At 38.9% G+C, this 20,116-nt stretch overlaps 1 protein-coding gene across 2 annotated transcripts in view; it reads left to right on the plus strand.

Moving 5' to 3' along the window:
• Positions 1–20,116, plus strand: part of asap2a (ArfGAP with SH3 domain, ankyrin repeat and PH domain 2a) — a 138,298-nt gene that overhangs the window by 91,180 nt on the left and 27,002 nt on the right. For both annotated transcript variants that reach the window (XM_055635286.1, XM_055635287.1), the window contains 6 exons: positions 3,052–3,155; positions 3,916–3,985; positions 4,442–4,529; positions 6,119–6,167; positions 14,631–14,797; positions 17,253–17,386. In XM_055635286.1, the coding sequence (XP_055491261.1) occupies positions 3,052–3,155; positions 3,916–3,985; positions 4,442–4,529; positions 6,119–6,167; positions 14,631–14,797; positions 17,253–17,386 (612 nt within the window). The remainder of the gene's footprint in view (positions 1–3,051; positions 3,156–3,915; positions 3,986–4,441; positions 4,530–6,118; positions 6,168–14,630; positions 14,798–17,252; positions 17,387–20,116) is intronic.

The following is a 20,116-nucleotide window of genomic DNA, read 5'->3' on the forward strand; positions in this document are numbered from 1 at the left end:
GCAGCTCCGCTAATGCCGATGCTGGTGCCACCGTTGCTGATGCCGATGACGCCGATGCCGATGCCGATGCCAAGGTTCTGGGCGGTCCCCTCAGGAAACGCCGCTCCAGGCCCGCTGTTAGGCCGCGAGGACGGGTCGAGAGTGCAGCCCGAGAAAAGCTGCATCTCCGACCAGGTAGGGACCCGGAAAATTAGTTTCCCCCCTTTCCCCCCCCCCCCCCCCCCCCCCCCCCCCCCCCCTCCCCCACACATTAAAAAAAAAGCTAGAACTCCTAAAACAAAACACTAAACTAAAAATAAGAAAAAAAAGATGAAAGGGCAGGACAGCTGCTGGCTGGGCAACCGTACACAAGACAGCGCCCCTTTTAATGACAAAGGGATCTTCTTGGTGTCAGCCACAGGGGAAAGTCATCACAAATCCTTTTGAACAACCTCCTTCCAGTGGCTAAAGAGCTGATTTCTAACTTGCTCTATGGATTCTGTCTATCTTGAATAGCGTGAACATGATCTTCATTGCATAATGATGCCAAGGAAAACATAAGGAGCAGCATCAACCTTTCTAGATCTCACCAGAGCCTGTACTTCATTACTTATGAATGACTGGAATACCTCCTCAAATTCAGTGCCAAAGAGAAATCCACCTCCCTCTTGTGTTTGCTTCATGACAGCAAGCATGCATAAGGTTAAGGGTTATTTTGGTTAAGTTTAATTTAGAGATACAGGTGGAAACAGGCCCCTTGGCTCACTGAGTCTGCGCCAACCAGCGATCGGCGTAGACTAGCACAATCCTACACACTAAAATTCACAATTTTACCACGCCAATTAACCTACAAACATGTACGTCTTTGGAGCATGGGAGGAAACTGGAGCTCCCGGAGAAAACAGACACAGGTCACAGGGAGAGCGTACAAACTTCATGCAGACAGCACCCATAGTCAGGCTCGAACCATGGTCTCTGGCGCTGTAAGGCAGCAACTGCTGCTGAGCCACTGTGCTGCCCATAATAGAACCAATCTTGGTCAAGATTGGTGTTAAACAAAGCTGCATCACTAGCCCTACACTGCATTTTTTCTCACTGTAATGTTGCACCTTAGCACCTCAGCTCCAAAAAGAACTTCCCATGGAGCTATCTTCAAACTTAATGGGAAATTGTTAAGCCTAAAGCAGCTTCACTGCAGATGTAATTTAAAGCTCAGTAATCAAGCTGTAGTATACCGATGGCATTTATGTTTGCGCATGCTCAAAGTATTTGATGGAGCCATTGATGACTCATTCATTCATTGCCAAAATGTTCTGAGACATGGAATCCCAAAGAGTTCAACATTTTAAATGCTTGTACGGTAATGCCCTTGTATTTCTGTTTAGCTGATTATAAACCTCTCATTTCTTGTACATTTTGGTAACTTAATCTCTATATTTCAATACTCCTTTGGTTCAATTAAATTTTTCAAGATAGATCGGTGTACCTTTTTGAGGAAAGATGAATTGAATTAAGGCAAGGGTGTAAAATGTGGCAAATTTGAATTGGTTTACAAATTGCATTAAATGTAGTCGAGCAACAGATAAACTGTGATTTGATTGAATGGACCATATATATGGACCTAGCAGCCTACTCATATTCCATTGCTAAAATTACTGAAATCCACTTGAACACACAGCGCTTTCAAGATCAAATAAGGTTTGAGAAAAATGTTACTGTGGAAAAAATACCAATGTCGAAGAGTTCCTAATGTTAGTACAAATGTTTGTATAAAGTGATTTATCAGATAATACAGAATAACTAATTTAATTCTGCTCTTAATATATATGATCAATAATATATGGTAACTGTTAAATGTGATTTTTGCAACTAAATATTCTTGCAACTAAAGGATACATTTTGCTTCCTTCCAAAATGCAAATACCTTTGTGATCAAAGTCTAGGAGAGTAAGTTATTCTTGTATTTTGTCTGGTTGTTAAATATTGTCTACTTAAAATCTGCCGTTTAATTTTAATCAGAGAGCATTCTTCGTATTTAAACCTCATTTGAATAAGATTTTTTTGCCTTTTTAATAGTAACAAATTTACATTTATTTATTGACATAAAGTAAACTATGTGTTAATTTGTTAAAGGTTGTATTTTAGTGATATGATAGCATTTAAAATTACATGATTAGGACATTGAAATTAATACAAGTGTTGAGGACAGAGAAATGTTAACCCTCAAATAACACGTTAATTTCTGACCAGTTTTGCATGAATTTACAAAGCAAAATCCAGCGTTTTTTTTTCCATTGTAAGATGTATGATTTAATCTTTAGAGTCCACAAGCAAATTACCCTTATTCAAAATTAGCAAGTCTGAGCTTGTCTGAAATAATAAGAAGTTAAAATACATGTTATTTCTACTCGACTAATGGTAATCAATTACTATAAAGATTGCATAGATTAGAATCGTAAGTTTTGAAGTACTATATCATTGAAAATCAGTTGCTTACGATGGGCATGCATAAAAAAATTGCAGTGCTTTCTTTAAAAAAGAGCATGGTGTCATATTTCCCAGCATGACTTCTGAACAAGAAAGGTAAAAAAAAAGCTAATGCATGTAATTGGAGTACTTGCTCTTCCTGTAAGATGTTTCATGATACTTTTGACCTCTAATCTTTGCTACAGACCATAGTACATGAAATCATCTTTTGCAGATTAAGTAATATTCATATGGATCTGCACTTGTTTCCTTCCTGCTGTAAAGACACATAAATACACTTCAGTCTACTGGATTAGATAAATTCAAATGGCACAATATCCTCTATATTAGCAGAAAATCTACGAGTCGGTTCTGCATGGTTCAACTAATATTTAACCAATTTTAAATTATCTAGACGGTTATTGAGATAAATGAGTGTTGATGGTTAATAGAATATCATACTAACAGTAAATAAAAAATAGCATCAAATTAGCCAACATAAATGGAGTGAACAGAGTTAGCAATTTAGGGAGAACGTTTCACCATTCTGCCATTCTTCTTGATTAAATTGAGTCCTAAGATGTATAAAATGATTACTTCATTTAGGATTCTCAGGTTCGTCAGAGCATGATGTACAGCTTGCATCAACCTCAGGGAAACAAAGAACATGGAACAGAAAAATGCGGTGCATTGTATAAAAAAAGTGATGGGTAAGTGAATTTTATTTTCATTCAAGAATAACTGTCCATCTAAGGAACTCTCTCAAAGCAGCAGAGAAACAAAGAGGGGGCAGTGGGCGGAGAAGTACAGAAATAGTGAGGGAGTAATGAGAACCAAGTGTTTGTCTTTAAACAACAAGACTAAATACATCAGTGCAGTAATACTCCAATAATTTGCCAAGCGATATTTGGAAATCCTGATGGTTTGACATCTTGCTCACCAGGTGATATTTGCCGTGCTCCCTTTCCACCCACAGTGGCTTTGGTTCCCATGCTCCTTTACCATTCACATGGGTCCTGGTTCCCACGCTTCCTTTCAATTTACCTTGGAAGATTTATTATCTAATGTGTAATCTCTAAAAATAGTGAATTAAAGAAAAGTTGAGGTATTAAGTCAGGAAAATCTGCAAATCTGGGTAGCAAAAAAGCCTAAGGCATGCTGGATTATCAGAATTCTATTGTGTCTGGTTATGTATGGTAAAAATAAATAATGTTATTTTGTGTATCGCTCTTAAAACTGGGATAGATTATAATCATGATTCTCCCACAAAATGAGGTGCAGCATTGTAGTAGACAAATATCAATAGCATTGGAGGTTTATTGTAATGACATCAAATTTGGAGGTCCGAAACAGAATTACTCCCATTTGGATAATTATTCCCAAATTAAACCAAGTAATTTTTCTGAGAAGTAGAGATACTGTGACAAACTACTTTACGTGCACATTTAATGTTAATGTATTTTTTTCCAGACTTAGGAAAGTGTGGCAGAAAAGGAAGTGTACAGTAAAAAATGGTTATCTGACAATTTCACATGGAACTGTAAGTTTATAAAAAGTTGTATTTTATTCCATTGAAATTGAAGATTTTTTTTTCCAAATCAGCTATTTTTCTAATATTTCTTAAAAAAGCAAACTGTTCTCTTTTAAAAGGAGCAGATTTCAGACTTGTAATTTAGCAGAGTAAAGGAATGAATTACAACCGTCTTGCCAAGTACTGTAAGGTTAGCTATCAGAAAAATACTTACTATTCAAAATGCTCACTGATTGGATGGTTGAAAGTTTGGTTTTATACTTTTCCTTCTTTTACTCTATATTGAAACTATGGATAGTAATATTGAGTGGTATGCAATAATGGAATTAATTTGATTGTATACATATTATATGATAAAAGGCTGTCATTTTCTGTTCTGAGTGGTTAATACTACTGTACAGTAGATGTGCTATTGTTACTAAAGTTTTGTCTAAAAGTTTTCAATCATATTTTATTTTCTTACAGGTTAATAGACCACCAGCAAAACTCAATCTACTTACATGTCAAGTGAAAGCAAATCCTGAAGAGAAAAAATGTTTTGATCTGATATCACGTATGTTCCCAGATATTTTAAAAAGCGTTTAATTGCTTATACGAAAACTGCAAGGGCCTAATCACTTCTGTGAATGGTTAATTTAAGTTCACAAATGTGCAAAACTACAGATAGTAAAAAAATATTAAAATATAAATATGCAAAACATGCGATAAATTTCACTGAAACTTGAAAGTAATAGGATTTTCTCTATTAAAATCGATCACATTTTCTGCCCTATTCTTCCATTCACTCCATATCCATGTCCCAATCTGAAAGAGTCGTAAATTCCATTATCGTATCTGCTTCTACCACTACCCCTTACAGGCATCTAACACTGAGCAAAAAAACGTCCCTGCACGTTTCCTTTACATTCTTCCCCCTCTCACCTTAAAGTTATGTCCTCAAGTATTTGATATTTCTACCATGGGAAAAATAAACTGATTGTCTACAATATCTGTGTCTCACATCAATTTCGAAACTTCTATCAGACTTCCATATAGCCTTTGGCGCACCAAAGAAAACAAAGCATAGAACGGAACAACACAGGAACAGTCCCTTCGGCCCGTGGTCTGTGCCAAACATGATGACATGTTAACCGCCTCTGTCTGCACATGATCCATATGCCACCATTGCCTGCATATGCATCTATCTAAAAACATCTAAACACCAGGATTGTATCTGTTTCCATCACCATCCTTGGCAGAACATGTCAGGCACACATCACTCGTTCTGCGAAGAAAAAGACTTGGCCTTCACATCTTCCTTAAACTTTTCCCCACTGATAAAGCTATTCCCTCTAGTCTTTGGCTATCCTATAAATGTCCTCGAGTGACTGTATTTCCTATCCATTTCTCTCATAGTTTTAGATACTTCTATTAGGGCTGCCCACAATCTGTGATGCTCCAGAGAAAACACTCCCAAGTTTGTCCAACCTCTTTGTGGCTAATATCCAGAAGAAAGCTGCATGGATATTCTCTAATCCAAGCAGCATTATTATGCACTCTTTCTAAAACCTCCACATCCTTCCTGAAAGGATGATCAAAACAATATTCCAAATTCGGCCGAACCAAAACTTTATAAAACTGCAACATAATTTCCTGACTCTTATACTCAATGCCATGACTGATGAGGGCAAGCATCCCATATGGCACCTTTACCACTCTATCTATTGTGTTACGACTTTCAGGAACCAATGGACTTGGACACCAAGATCCGTTTGTACATTTGCGCAGTTAAGGATCCTGAATTAACTGAAATCTTTCCCCTTACATTTGACCTCTCACCAAAGTTCAACACTACATAGTTACCTGGGTTAAACTTCATTGCATTTCTCACGTGGTTTTGTGGCTGATTTATATCTTGCTGTATCAATTAATAATGCTTGTAATGGAAGCTATGTAGAAAGTTGTTAAGATATTTTGGAAAGATTTTAGAAAGTTAATTTTCCATGAAACTAAGTTCATTGAGATATTTTAAAGAAAGCCAAAATTATTTTAGAATGTTTTGCTAATATATCACAGAGTCTGTCTTTCAAAACTCAGATAGTGTATGAAAGCAGCTTTTCTAATGGTTGGAGTACTAAAATAATGATGCATCTTCTTATTTAGATGATAGAACATACCATTTTCAAGTGGACGATGAACAGGAATGCCAAGTGTAAGTTTTAAAAATACTAATGAAAACACTTAATAGTTGAAGAAGAATTGTTAATAATATATTTTTGTAGCAAAGAATTATTTCTATTTTGTAAATTGTCTTTCATGAGTTGGCATTCATTTTGGATCAGTATGATGGTGATATAAAATGTAAAACTTATTATATCGTCAAGCTGTGAATTACTAATTAAATTTTAAAATGTATAAAATCTTGTAATAGGTTTAGGTTTATTATTGTCATCTGTAGCGAGATACAGTGAAAAGCTTTGTCTTGATTGCTCTTCAAACAGATCATATACACCATACAAAAATATAATCAAATTAAGCTCAATTTTAATTTATTTTCGAGATACAGTGGAAACAAGGCCACTGGCTCTGTGCTGACCAGCGATCATCCATACACCAGTTGTTTGCTATCCCAATTTCACAACCTACACACTAGGGGCAATTTACACGACAATTAATCTGCAAACCTACATGTCTTTTGAATGTGGGAGGGAACCGGAGCACCCAGAGAAATCCCATGGGGATAGGGATATTGTACAAACTGTATGAACAGCACTCATAGTTGGGATTGAATCCGGGTCTCTAGCGCTGTAAGGCAACAAATCTGCTGTGCCGCCCCATGTACAATAGACGTGGAGCAAAGGAGAGCAGAATATAGTTGTCGACATTGTAGTGCATCTGTTTCATAGAAAAAGTTCAATGTCCACAATGGGGTAGATTTGAATGAAGCTAAATGGGTGGTCCTACACATTAACTGACATATTCAAACTTATCTTTGCGTTGTTCACCAAGGGGTGCGTTAGATCGTCATATCAAAAGTAGAGACTGTTATTTGTAGTTTTCGGGATTGCATTCATTTTAATGGATGACCTTTTCCCTTTATGAGCAAGATGAATGTTTTTGCTTCAATATGATCAATGTAATTATGAGAAGAAATATTGATGAGATATTGATAAGTAAAAATTGTATTACGACCTTTGTTAACTGCTAACTCACTATCTGTAGCACATGTACTTGCAAAGTCGGATGTATTTTACTAGCAGTGTTGTTAACAATCCACTTTCCTCTAGAGGTCTCTCCTTTGTTGTTCAGGAAATCCTGTTTACCATGAGCTGGAATGCATATGATATCTTGTGCTGACAACTAATGAAATATCACAGTATGGGTTGGGGCTGTGGTCAGGAACCTGGGCTGTGTGTTTTTATTGGAGACAAAGTGCAGAAAGAATTCAGTGTGTAGAAAGGAACTGCAGCAGCTGATATATACCAAAGATAGACACAAAGTGCTGGAGTAAGCAGGTCAAGCAGCATCTGATGAGATAAAGGATGGGTGACGTTTCGGGTTTTCAAGGCATGATTTTTAATAGATAAATTAAAGTAACATCCACAGAGCTCTCCATAATGTTTGGGACAAAGACCCATCATTTATTTATTTGCCACTGTACTCCACAATTTGAGATTTATAATAGAAAAAAATCACATGTGATTAAAGTGCACATTGTCAGATTTTATTAGTGTATTATTATACATTTTGGTTTCACCATGTAGAAATTACAGCAGTGTTTATACATAGTCGTCCCCCCCCCCCCCCCCCCCCCCCCCCCCCCCTCAACTTCAGGGCACCATAATGTTTGGGACACATGACTTCACAGGTGTTTATAATTGCTCAGGTGTGTTTAACTGCCTCCTCAATGCAGGTATAAGAGAGCTCTCAGCACCTAGTCTCCTCCAGTCTTTCCATCACCTTTGGAAATTTTTATATACTTTTATCAACATGAGGACCAAAGTTGTGCCAATGAAAGTCAAAAAAGCCATTATGAGACTGAGAAACAAGAATAATACTGTTAGAGACATCAGCCAAACGTTAGGCTTTACCAAAATCAACTGATTGGAACATCATTGAGAAGAAAGAGAGCACTGGTGAGCTTACAAATCACAAAGGGACTGGCAGGCCATTGAAGACATCCACAGCTGATGACAGAAGAATTCTCCCTATAATAAAGAATAATCCCCAAACACCTGTCCGACAGATCAGAAACACTCTTCAGGAGTCGGGTGTGGATTTGTCAATGACCACTGTCCGCAGAAGACTTCATGAACGAAAATGCAGAGGCTACACTGCAAGATGCAAACCACTGGTTAGCCGCAAAAATAGGATGGCCAGGTTACAGTTTGCCAAGAAGTACTTAAAAGAGCAACCACAGTTCTGGAAAAAGGTCTTGTGGACAGATGAGATGAATATTAACATATCATAGTGATGGCAAGAGCAAAGTATGGAGGAGAGAAGGAACTGCCCAAGATCCAAAACATACCACCTCATCTGTGAAACACGGTGGTGGGGGTGTTATGGCTTGGGCATGTATGGCTGCTGAAGGTACTGGCTCACTTATCGTCATTGATGATACAACTGCTGATGGTAGTAGCATAATGAATTCTGAAGTGTATAGACATATCCTATCTGCTCAAGTTCAAACAAATGCCTCAAAACTCTTTGGCCGGCAGTTCATTCAACAGCAAGACAATGATCCCAAACATACTGCGAAAGTAACAGAGTTTTTCAAAGCTAAAAAATGGTAAATTCTTGAGTGGCCAAGTTAATCACCTGATCTGAACCCAATTGAGCATGCCTTTTATATGCTGAAGAGAAAACTGAAGGGGACTAGCCCCCCAAAAAAGCATAAGTTAAAGATAGGTGCAATACAGGCCTGGCAGAGCATCACCAGAGAAGACACCAAGCAACTGGTGATGTCCATGAATCGCAGACTTCAAGCAGTCATTGCATGCAAAGGATATGCAACAAAATACTAAACATGACTACTTTCATTTACATGACATTGCTGTGCCCAAACATTATGGTGCCCTGAAATGGGGAGACTATGTATAGGCACAGCTGTAATTTCTACATGGTGAAACTATAAATGTATAAAAATCGGTAGACACAAAGTGCTGGAGTAACTCAGCAGGTGAGGCAACATCTCTGGAGAGAAGGAATGGGTGATGTTTCGGGTCGAGACCCTTCTTCAGACAGATGTCAGGGAAGGGGACGGGACAAAGATAGAATGTAGGCGGCAATACAGTAAGACTAGTGGGAGAACGGGAAAGGGGGTGGACAGAGAAAGCAAGGGCGATCTGATCATACCGCTGGGGTGTACCTGAAATATGAGGTGCTGTTCCTCGAATGCTGGGCCTCACTCTGACAATGGAGGAGGAGGCACAGGACAGAAAGGTCAGATTGGGAATGGGAGGGGGAGTTGAGTGCTGGGCCACCGGGAGATCAGCTAGATTAAGACGGACTGAGCGGAGGTGTTCAGCGAAACGATCGCCGAGCCTGTGCTTGGTCTCACCGATGTAGAGAAGCTAACGCCAGGAACAGCGGATATAGTAGATGAGGTTGGAGGAGGTGCAATTGAACCTCTGCTTCACCTGGAAAGACTGCTTGGGTCCTTGGATGGCGTGTATGTATAAAAATGGCCTTTATTAAAATCTCACAACGTGCACTTTATCCACGTGTGATTTTTTTTTTTTTCTATTACAAATCTCAAATTGTGGAGTACAGAGGCTAATAAATAAATTATGGGTCTTTGTCCCAAACATTATTGAGGGCACTGTATGTTGATAATTGCTGCCTGAGCCGGAATTCGGAGTGTGGGCCAAGTATACACTTGGATCTGGGTCCGGGAACACTGGGCGAAGACGAGTAGGCTTGCTGCCAGAGCTGGCATCAGGAGTGAGAAAGGTTGTGCTGACAGCTTTCCTTTTGGCTACTTCAGTATTAGCTACTGCCTATCAGCTGCTGTGGGTGGTGCGAGAATCAGAAGCTAGTCAGTCTCCTCCCTGATGTAACTCAAAAGGATATGTAACTCATTTTAACAAGCTGAAACTTGCAAGCAGAAGCTCAAAAGTTGAAATCTACAAAGAAGCTCGTATCTATGAAGGCGTTGACCATTGTTCACCATTGCAGTCTTTTGTGTCGTCATCAAACGACTTCAGAAATATCTGATTTTATTTTCTTGTCCATGGGAAGACTCTGTCTTTATCCTTCATGAATAATAAAGACAGTGTGGTTATGGCTTCATGAACTGCCTAACAGTCAGTCGAATTTTTAAAGATAACGCATTTGTTTATATTTGACAACCAAGATTTTAGGTCTTGGGGTCACATAACATCTCTGTTAGAAAACAGTTGCACTTTAGTAACACAATACTGTTCAATTAAACTACTAATTTATTATTTTTGTGCATTGCTGCTTAGATTGCTATGAAAACTAATGGGAAGTATGCATTATTGAGAAGACATGCAGTTTTTGGCCATCCAATTATCTGGTTACTTGAACCACTGCAGTATGTTTGGTAAAACTTCAACAATGCGTAGTGAAATCTTCCCGTGGTACAAACTGTTAAAAGTTCCCGTATTTTATCCCATCAATGATGAAGGATTGGCTGTTTATAGCCACATATAGCAGTGTGTGACAAAGTGTGTTGTGGTGGTAATACGCTCTTAAATGTTTATATTTATGAAGCTGAATAATCCAGGCAAATGTATAATATTCAGTTTCTCTATTGACTTGTGCTTTGTAGATAGTGAATTGGCTTGGGGAAGAGATGTGGTGAGTCACTAGCAACTGGATGCACATCTTCTGACATACTCTTGGAATTTATGTGGCTGGCACAGTTGCAATCCCAACGTGTTCAAAATGAGGAATCTGTCAATGACAATTCCATCAAATATCAAAAAAAAATCCCATGTTTGAGGCATCACAATCTGAAACTTGGCTGCAGCAAAACCTTTTTGCATTTTATTAGGTTATCAGAATATTAATGAGTGTAGTGCAACCTGAGAATCATTAACTTCATTGGGTAAATCTTGTGGGTCTGGTGCGAACGTTCTGGAATTGCTGTTCACAACCACCTTGCCAGTTCTTGAATAGCCTTTCATGCCGTCCCAAAGCACCCTGAACTGCAGCAGCATGGTTTGAACATTGGCACAGTCTCTTGGGTCTAGGAGGAAGTGAATAGTAATTGATGAATTAGTTAAATATAGTTAGGCCTGCAGCCATACAATGGTCATTGAAGTATGTGAAGTCTGTGCCAGGACTGACTTGGCTCAGGATCCAATGGTCGTCTGAGCCTTGTGAACTAACAAATGCAAATCTCTGAACAAGGTTGAGGTGTCATGTACAGGTACATGGATGTCCTGAGCTAATCATGATACAAAATAATTATACACTCTATTTGGAACAACTGGCATTTACCAGCAAAATCTGTGGGATTTATCAAGGCGCAGTGAACGAAATTAAGTAATCCGGAGTTACGAGTGAAGATCCAGACCTCTAATATTTTGGTGGAAGAAAGGCTCCATTGATGGAGTAATTAAATTTGATTAGGCCTGATTCACTGCTTTGAGAAATGCTTGTTTGAGAATAGTCTATTTTGTTTTGTGCTAGACATTGTGTCACCTCACACACAGTTTTTGTCCCTAAAATTTCCATTGACTTCAAATTTACTAGGACTCGGATACATAGATACGATATTTAGTCAGAAGCTGTCTTGATGCCAACGGCGGTCATTTTCACTCCCTCTGGAATTCTGTCCCTGTTTGGACTGACGCTGTAAAAAAGAAAAATGGAGTTGTGTAATCTAGCAGAATGTGAACAAAGCACAGGTAAAATAATTGTTATTGAGCAAGTGTCAGTTCAAAATACTGGTGATTACACTTTTCATCTCTTTAGTGATGATCGAGAGGACACTGGCTTGGTAATTGGCTTGTTTAGCCGTCCTATTTGAGTGGATATGATATACCTGGTTGAATTGGTTTACTGTCAATGCTGTTCTTGTACTGCTAATGGCAGGTCTGGATCTAGAGCAAAACTCTTCAGCTCTGCACTTAGTATGTTTAAAGGACGAGACAACAGCTATCCCTTGAAATTAAGTTAATAAATATAATTTTCTGTATCTGGCTTCTCTGGGAGGAAGTCTCCATGGATCATAAAAGTGACACGTCTGACTTTATACGATTGTAAATGACTCGGTTTGTGCTAGGTTCTACTGTCACTGAGATGTCGGAGTAGCCATATTCTAAGATATGTCATTTTCAAACTACAGAAGTGGATGTGGCAGGGCTGTAGAGTTTTAATTTGATTGTTGGACTGAGGAATTTCCTAGATATGTTCGTCACCCATTACTTCTGCTTGTTAGCATGCTTATTAGCATTATATTGCAGCTTCACCACGTGAGCACCTTGCATTTGGATGTGCCTGCTGTTACTCTTAGCATGGGATTCTGTTGCTGATTAATGGCCCATGTCTCCATTTGGATGTCTGGTTTGAGCTAGTAAATGTGGTCAAAATCTTTGGTGTTAGCAAATAACATTGAGGGTATAGGATATACATCATTGCCGCAGAATGAGGTGGTTATGCCTGTCATGTCCACTTTGTGGACCATTACATCTCCAGCTGGAGAATTAGTGAGAATCTGCAGGATATTTCTATGTGCTGGTTCCCCCCATCAGGTATCCAGCTCTGTCAACAGTGGTGCTTCACAGAGTTTAATCTTTGTCCTTGTTCGGATCTTCCCAGTGATAATCAACATGAACAGTATTGATTAATCGCCAAAGGAACAACACAAGATGATTATCTGTAGCAGGTTCTTTACACACATTTGATATGATGCCACATGACTATGACGAGTGAACCAGATTATTTTTATAACCACATTCCAGAAGTTTTTTTGGGCATCATTACAAGTTGTAAAATGTTGGTTCATTCACTGTCTTTGCATTTGTGCTTCTGTATCATTAAGATTTGGCTCCAGATTACTACTTCAGCACTAAACCACCATTCTTTGTGATCAGCTTTCTCTCTTCTAATAATAGCAGCCACAGCTTTTTCAATGACTTAAGTCCTTCATCTCTGGATCCATTCCAGTGCATTGTTTCTACATCCTCCCCAAGGGCATTTCATCCTTCCTAAAGTGCAGTGACCACAAAGGTTATTATCCACTAAGTTAGTGAACAGATATGCTTAATGAAGGGAAGAGGAATCACATGTTTGCTGAGTCAAAGAACAGAATATTATCAAAGTTCTGGAAAATTTAACACGGCATATTTTCACAATAGTATAATAGCAATTACAACAAATAATTTCTTTAGCTTCTCATAAGCAATCATGTATGTGATTTGTGTTGCACTTTTGCACAGAATATTCAATTTTAAATCAGATGTAGTAAAAACACAATCTTGGAAGAAAGAGCAGCTTTCACATATCTGGAAATTGCAGATTAAAGATGCAATAAGATCCTTGATCTTATTGCTGGATGGAGAGTAGATAGTGAGCCAAGATTAAATGGAAGTTGCAGTAGAAACAGGAAATATGGCTTGACTGATCATGCTGATAAGCTGTACAACACATTTCCAACACTCCTTTGTCAGATTCTATCTGCAAGTCCTTCAATTCTTTTTCACCTTAATGTAATGTGAAAGTGAATATCTATTTGGAAACCTGATATCATCTGGAAAGGGGAGATTAATTGGTGGGTTGTTGACATTATAATAGGATTCAAAGATCATAATCATTACTTAGAATGGACTCAGAAACAAATGTACTCACCTTGAAACAGAAATCATAAATCTTAATCAAAGAAAATGTAAAAAAAAAAGTTTTGTCATGATGCTTGCACTAATTATGAATTGCAGTCGTGTTAAATGCCAAACACGTCCATCCTTTCACATGAGCCTTTTTGGCTTGATTAATCGCTCATCAACTCTTATTTAGATTTTGGTTACTGTAAATTTGGTTAATCGCTTTTTTCGAAAACCGAAACACTCCGATGCTGTCATTTTTAATTATGTTGCAAAGCTGTGGTGCCAAACTTGACCTACATAACCCACGGTTCCAGGTCAACTGTGCTATTCCCCATATAAAATTCATGTCAGTTATTTTGGAAAATAGGGGGAAACTTTTTAGATCGAGAGGCGGGGATATGCCTTACCGGGTCATAGCTCCACAGCGCTGTGGCCGCCAACCAGCTTTGCTTATTTGTCTAATAATTCCAAACACAGCCCCATATATTGAGCTCATCAACTCTTATTATGGAAATGCTGGTTGCGGCTTTAAAAGAGCATTTGATCAACAAAACAGTATTATACTGTATACTTAAAATAACAGAGGATGCATGATATATGTTATTTTATCAATTTGAAGGGTAAGAATTACAAACAGCAATGATTTACAATGATTTCCTTCCCGGTCCGGGGAGGAGGCAGCCGCTCCCAACTTTTCAAGCCGCCTGCGCTACCTACCTAATCTACGCTAAAAATCTTCCATTCGGAAATCCGAAAATGTCCGAAATCCGACAACATAATTAACATTGTCAATCTTGTGCTTGAGATTCAATGATTTAGCTGTTTTTCTCTGAAGCAGTTTTTTCAAATGCACATTTTGCATCTTTGTTTCTATTCTGTAGTTGGATGTCCGTTTTGCAGAACAGTAAAGAAGAGGCTTTGAACAATGCTTTTAAGGGAGACCATAACACAGGAGAAAATAACATTGTCCAGGAGTTAACAAAGGCAATTATTGTGGAGGTGCAACGGATGACGGGAAATGACGTTTGCTGTGACTGCAGAGCACCAGGTACTTTGCATTTACAATTTAATGTTAAAAGGAAATGTCATTGATTACCATGATTTGATTTTACTATACATTCTAATCTATTTTATTTTATGTACATCTACACTGCTATATTCTGTTTTAAAACCTATTTATCAATGGGGAAAAGGGGCTAGGAGCTAGAGAGTTTCAGACTTGCAATAACAAAGTTATCTTTCCCCACAGTATTTTTAAAAGTAAAGATCTTTTTAATAATAGGCCTTTCTCACGGGGCGACTTGACGCAAGATGTAACCAGAGTGAAGTGGTCATGGTCTAGCACGATATCACACGATATAACGGGGGGTAGACAAAGAGTTCCCACGGTACTCGGCATTTCTGTTATTTGTGCGGGTAACTTGTCCGTTTCCCGAGCTTTCCTGTTAAATCTTGAAAGACATTGTAAACTGTCAAGTGTAATTAAATCATCACGTGGCACAAATGATGGGGGGGGGAGAGAGAAATGAGGGGAGACGTATATACACACACAAAGCAAAGTTTTACTGTGTATGTGGGAGACACAGATGGACTGAGCACAGTACCTCGGTCTTACTGTGTGTGGGAGAGGGGGAGAAAGAGACGTACACTCACAGAGGCAGAGTCTCTCAGCCTGTGTGAGAGGGAGGGAGGGAGAGAGAGAGAGGCACACACAAGGTGGATGTGAAATCTCACCTGCCTGTTTCAGTGACAGACACCCGCCGCCAGTAAATGAAGACACCACCCCCATCTGTCTCCCCCTCCTCTCCATCGACTCCCCCACCTTTCCCTCCCAACTCCAGTCCCGTCCCGACCCCCTGGGAAACTGAAGGGAGCAACAATTAACTGCTGCCTGCCCGCTGAGTTAAAGAGTTCCCACGGTAGTAAGACGATGTTAGTTGCGCCCAAGTTTAAATTTCCAACGTGTGTTTCAGAGTAAAGAGTCAGCGCAGAATCCTTGATAATCAAAAACTGTCTGAATCAGCAAGTTAGACACAAAATGCTGTAGTAACTCAGCGGGCCAAGCAGCATCTCTCTCTCAAAGAAGTACATGTGAAAAATTTCTCACGGACCATAAAAATGCGGGACCTTTCAGTAAAGTCCCTTTTAAAGATTATAGTTATTTTCTTGAATCTCATTAACATAACTCATGAATAAGTTGATGTCCATATGCGGATGCAAATCTTTATTTTTTAAATTCAATCCCACAGAAGACAATTTTTACTCGCCTTCTGTCCCCTCTGTCCAGCTTCCGGGTTCATTCGCAGGAGTTCCCACGGTACACGCAAGAGTCAGTACGGATATCGCACTGGCCACTACGTGCATATAATGCTGCAATGTTCAACCACAAGTGTGCAAGTCACTCTTGGAGAAATTCAAGCTTGTTTGAATTTTCTCCCGAGTGCCAAGTTACGCGAGTACCTGCCGTTAGCGCCACGGTGGTCCACGAATGCTGTACGGTTATCGCAAGAGTTTCCCACGATGTTCAACTCTGGTTAACTCTTGCGTCAAGTCGCCCCGTGAGAAAGGGGTTTTACTAAGTTAATTTTTGTTATCACAAGCTTAAAAATACTAAACACTGTATGTTACATCGTTTAATAGAAAAGTATTGTACAAATGTCAATAGAAACAATGGCGTATCATTTTCTATCGCCCCTTGTGGTGAACGTAGCTATTTTGTTGTTAAATTGTAATGGTGTCAGTTTACTGCAGTGAAGTTACATGGAAACATTTTTCTTTCCCTCAAGACTTTTTTTTTTATACTGCTTGCCAGTTCCCAAAGTAACTTTTAAATAATTCTCTAGTTCGGGATTGAAATTACACTATAACCATTTAGGCCCTATTATGACTAAATGGTGTTTTAATTATTTAATCAATCGCATTATCTTCAATTCATCTATCGTGTTATGTTCAATTCACGTTGTGGAACTATGAGTTACAGTAGAGCGACCTGTATTCTAGGCTCTGGATGTGAATGAATGAATTAATAAGTTTATTGGCCAAGTATTCACATACAAGGAATTTGCCTTGGTGCTCCGCCTGCAAGTGACAACATGACATACAGTGACAGTTAGGAATGACACATAAAACATTAAACACTGTTTTAAGGTTGTAATAGTAGTGATTAGTTGGTTTAGCTTCAAATCAAACTATAGAGGCACAGTACAATGCACAATAATTATTTTATTTAAGGAGATAATGTTGATCAGATCGCAGGAGAACTGAAACTCGCAAAACAATCTCTAACATCTATTTCAAATAATACCCAGAGTGTGCACCCCTTATTTCTTATCTCAGGATCACCTTTTGCTCACTGGTTCAAAGTTACCCATTTTTAACCAATAATGCCAATGAACCAACAGTGGCTGTATGTTAAATATTACAAATTTATTGCATGCGGCAGCCGAAAATCTAAATGATAATGCTCTCTTTTGTTTGCTTGATTGTTACATTTTATTTTGTAGATCCAACATGGCTATCTACTAATTTGGGAATTCTAACATGTATTGAGTGCTCTGGGATTCACAGAGAGCTGGGAGTTCATTATTCTAGAATACAATCCCTTACATTAGATGTATTAGGAACATCTGAACTCTTGGTAAGTCCCTTTTAGCTAAGTATTTCATTCATTTGAATCCAAATGAAATTTCTACAAAAATTACTATGTGCAGTTAGTAGAAGTTGCTGCACTGCACTTCTTGCATGTTGGTGACATTACATTGCCCTCCATAATAATCATATAACCATATAACCATATAACAATTACAGCACGGAAACAGGCCATCTCGGCCCTACAAGTCCGCGCCGAACAAAATCTACTTATTTGCCTCTGTACTCCACAATTTGAGATTTGTAATAGCAAAAAATCAAATGTGGTTAAACTGCGCATTGTTAGATTTTAATAAAGGCCATTTTTATACATTTTGGTTTCACCACGTAGAAATTACAGCTGTGTTTATACATGGTCCCCCTATTTCAGGGCACCATAATGTTTGGGACACAGCAATGTCATGTAAATGAAAGTAGTCATGCTTAGTATTTTGTTGCATATCCTTTGCATACAATAACTGTTTGAAGTCTGCGATTCATGGACATCACCAGTTGCTGGGTGTCTTCCTGGTGATGCTCTGCCAGGCCTGTATTGCAGCCATCGTAAGCTTATGCTTGTTTTGGGGGCTTGTCCCCTTCAGTTTTCTCTTCAACATATAAAAGGCATGCTCAATTGGGTTCAGATTGGGTGATTGACTTGGCCACTCAATAGTTCACCATTTTTTAGCTTTGAAAAACTCCATAGACACTGCTGCACCTGCTGAGTTTCTAAAGCAGTATGTTTGGTATCATTGTCTTGCTGTAGAATGAACCGCTGGACAATGCGTATTGAGGCATTTGTTTGAACTTGAGCAGATAGGATGTGTCTATTACCATCAACAGTTGCTACTACCATCAACAGTTGTATTATCAATAACGATAGTGAGCCAGTATGTTCAGCAGCCATACATGCCCAGGCCATAACACCCTCACCACCGTGTTTCACAGATGAGGAGTTATGTTTTGGATCTTGGGCAGTTCCTTCTCTCCTCCATACTTTGCTCTTGCCATCACTCTGATATAAGTTAATCATATAACCATATAACAATTACAGCATGGAAACAGGCCATCTCGGCCCTACAAGTCCATGCCGAACACTTTTTTTCCCTAGTCCCATCTACCTGCATTCAGACCCCATAACCCTCCATTCCTTTCCCATCCATATACCTATCCAATTTATTTTTAAATGATAAAATCGAACCTGCCTCCACCACTTCCACTGGAAGCTCATTCCGCACAGCTACCACTCTCTGAGTAAAGAGGTTCCCCCTCATGTTACCCCTAAACTTCTGTCCCTTAATTCTGAAGACATGTCCTCTTGTTTGAATCTTCCCTACCCTCAATGGGAAAAGCTTATCCACGTCAACTCTGTCTAACCCTCGCATCATTTTAAAGACCTCTATCAAGTACCCCTTAACCTTCTGCGTTCCAAAGAATAAAGACCTAACTTATTCAACCTTTCTCTGTAACGTAGTTGCTGAAACCCAGGCAATATTCTAGTAAATCTCCTCTGTACTCTCTCTATTTTGTTGACATCCTTCCTATAATTGGGCGACCAAAATTGTACACCATACTCCAGAATTGGTCTCACCAATGCCTTGTGCAATTTTAACATTACATCCCAACTTCTATACTCAATGCTCTGATTTATAAAGGCTAGCACACCAAAAGCTTTCTTTACCACCCTATCTACATGAGATTCCACCTTCAGGGAACTATGCACAGTTATTCCTAGATCCCTCTTTTCAACTGCATTCCTCAATTTGCTACCATTTACCATGTACGTCCTATTTTGATTTTGTCCTGCCAAGATGTAGCACCTCGCACTCATCAGCATTAAACTCTATCTGCCATCTTTCAGCCCATTCTTCCAAATGGCCTAAATCTCTCTGTAGACTTTGGAAATCTACTTCATTACCCACAACACCACCTATCTTAGTATCATCTGCATACTTACTAATCCAATTTACCACACCATCATCCAGATCATTGATGTGCATGACAAACAACAGTGGACCCAACACAGATCCCTGAGGCACCCCACTAGTCACTGGCCTCCAACCTGACAAACAGCTGAATCCATCTTGCTACTCCTGCATTAATACCCAACAATTGATCCTTCTTAACCAACCTTCCATGAGGAACCTTGTCAAAGGCCTTACTAAAGTCCATATAGACAACATCCACTGCTTTACCCTCATCAATTTCCCTAGTAACCTCTTCAAAAAATTCAAGAAGATTCGTCAAACATGACCTTCCAGGCACAAATCCATGTTGACTGTTCCTAATCAGACCCTGTTTATCCAGATGATTATATATATTATCTCTAAGTATCCTTTCCATTAATTTGCCCACCACTGAAGTCAAACTAACAGGTCTATAATTGCTAGGTTTACTCTTAGAACCCTTTTTAAACAATGGAACAACATGCGCAGTACACCAATCCTCTGGCACTATTCCCGTTTCTAATGACATTTGAAATATTTCTGTCATAGCCCCTGCTATTTCTACACTAACTTCCCTCAATGTCCTAGGGAATATCCTGTCAAGACCTGGAGACGTATCCACTTTTATATTTTTCAAAAGTGTCAGTACTTCTTTTTCTTTGAAACTCATATTTTCCATAGCTACTCTACTTGTTTCCCGTACCTCGCATAATTCAATATCCTTCTCCTTGGTGAATACCGAAGAAAATAAATTGTTCAATATCTCCCCCATCTCTTTTGGCTCTGCAGATAGA

This window comes from Leucoraja erinacea, chromosome 5 (assembly GCF_028641065.1).
Source record: "Leucoraja erinacea ecotype New England chromosome 5, Leri_hhj_1, whole genome shotgun sequence".
In the NCBI taxonomy this organism is placed as follows: Eukaryota; Metazoa; Chordata; class Chondrichthyes; order Rajiformes; family Rajidae; genus Leucoraja; species Leucoraja erinaceus.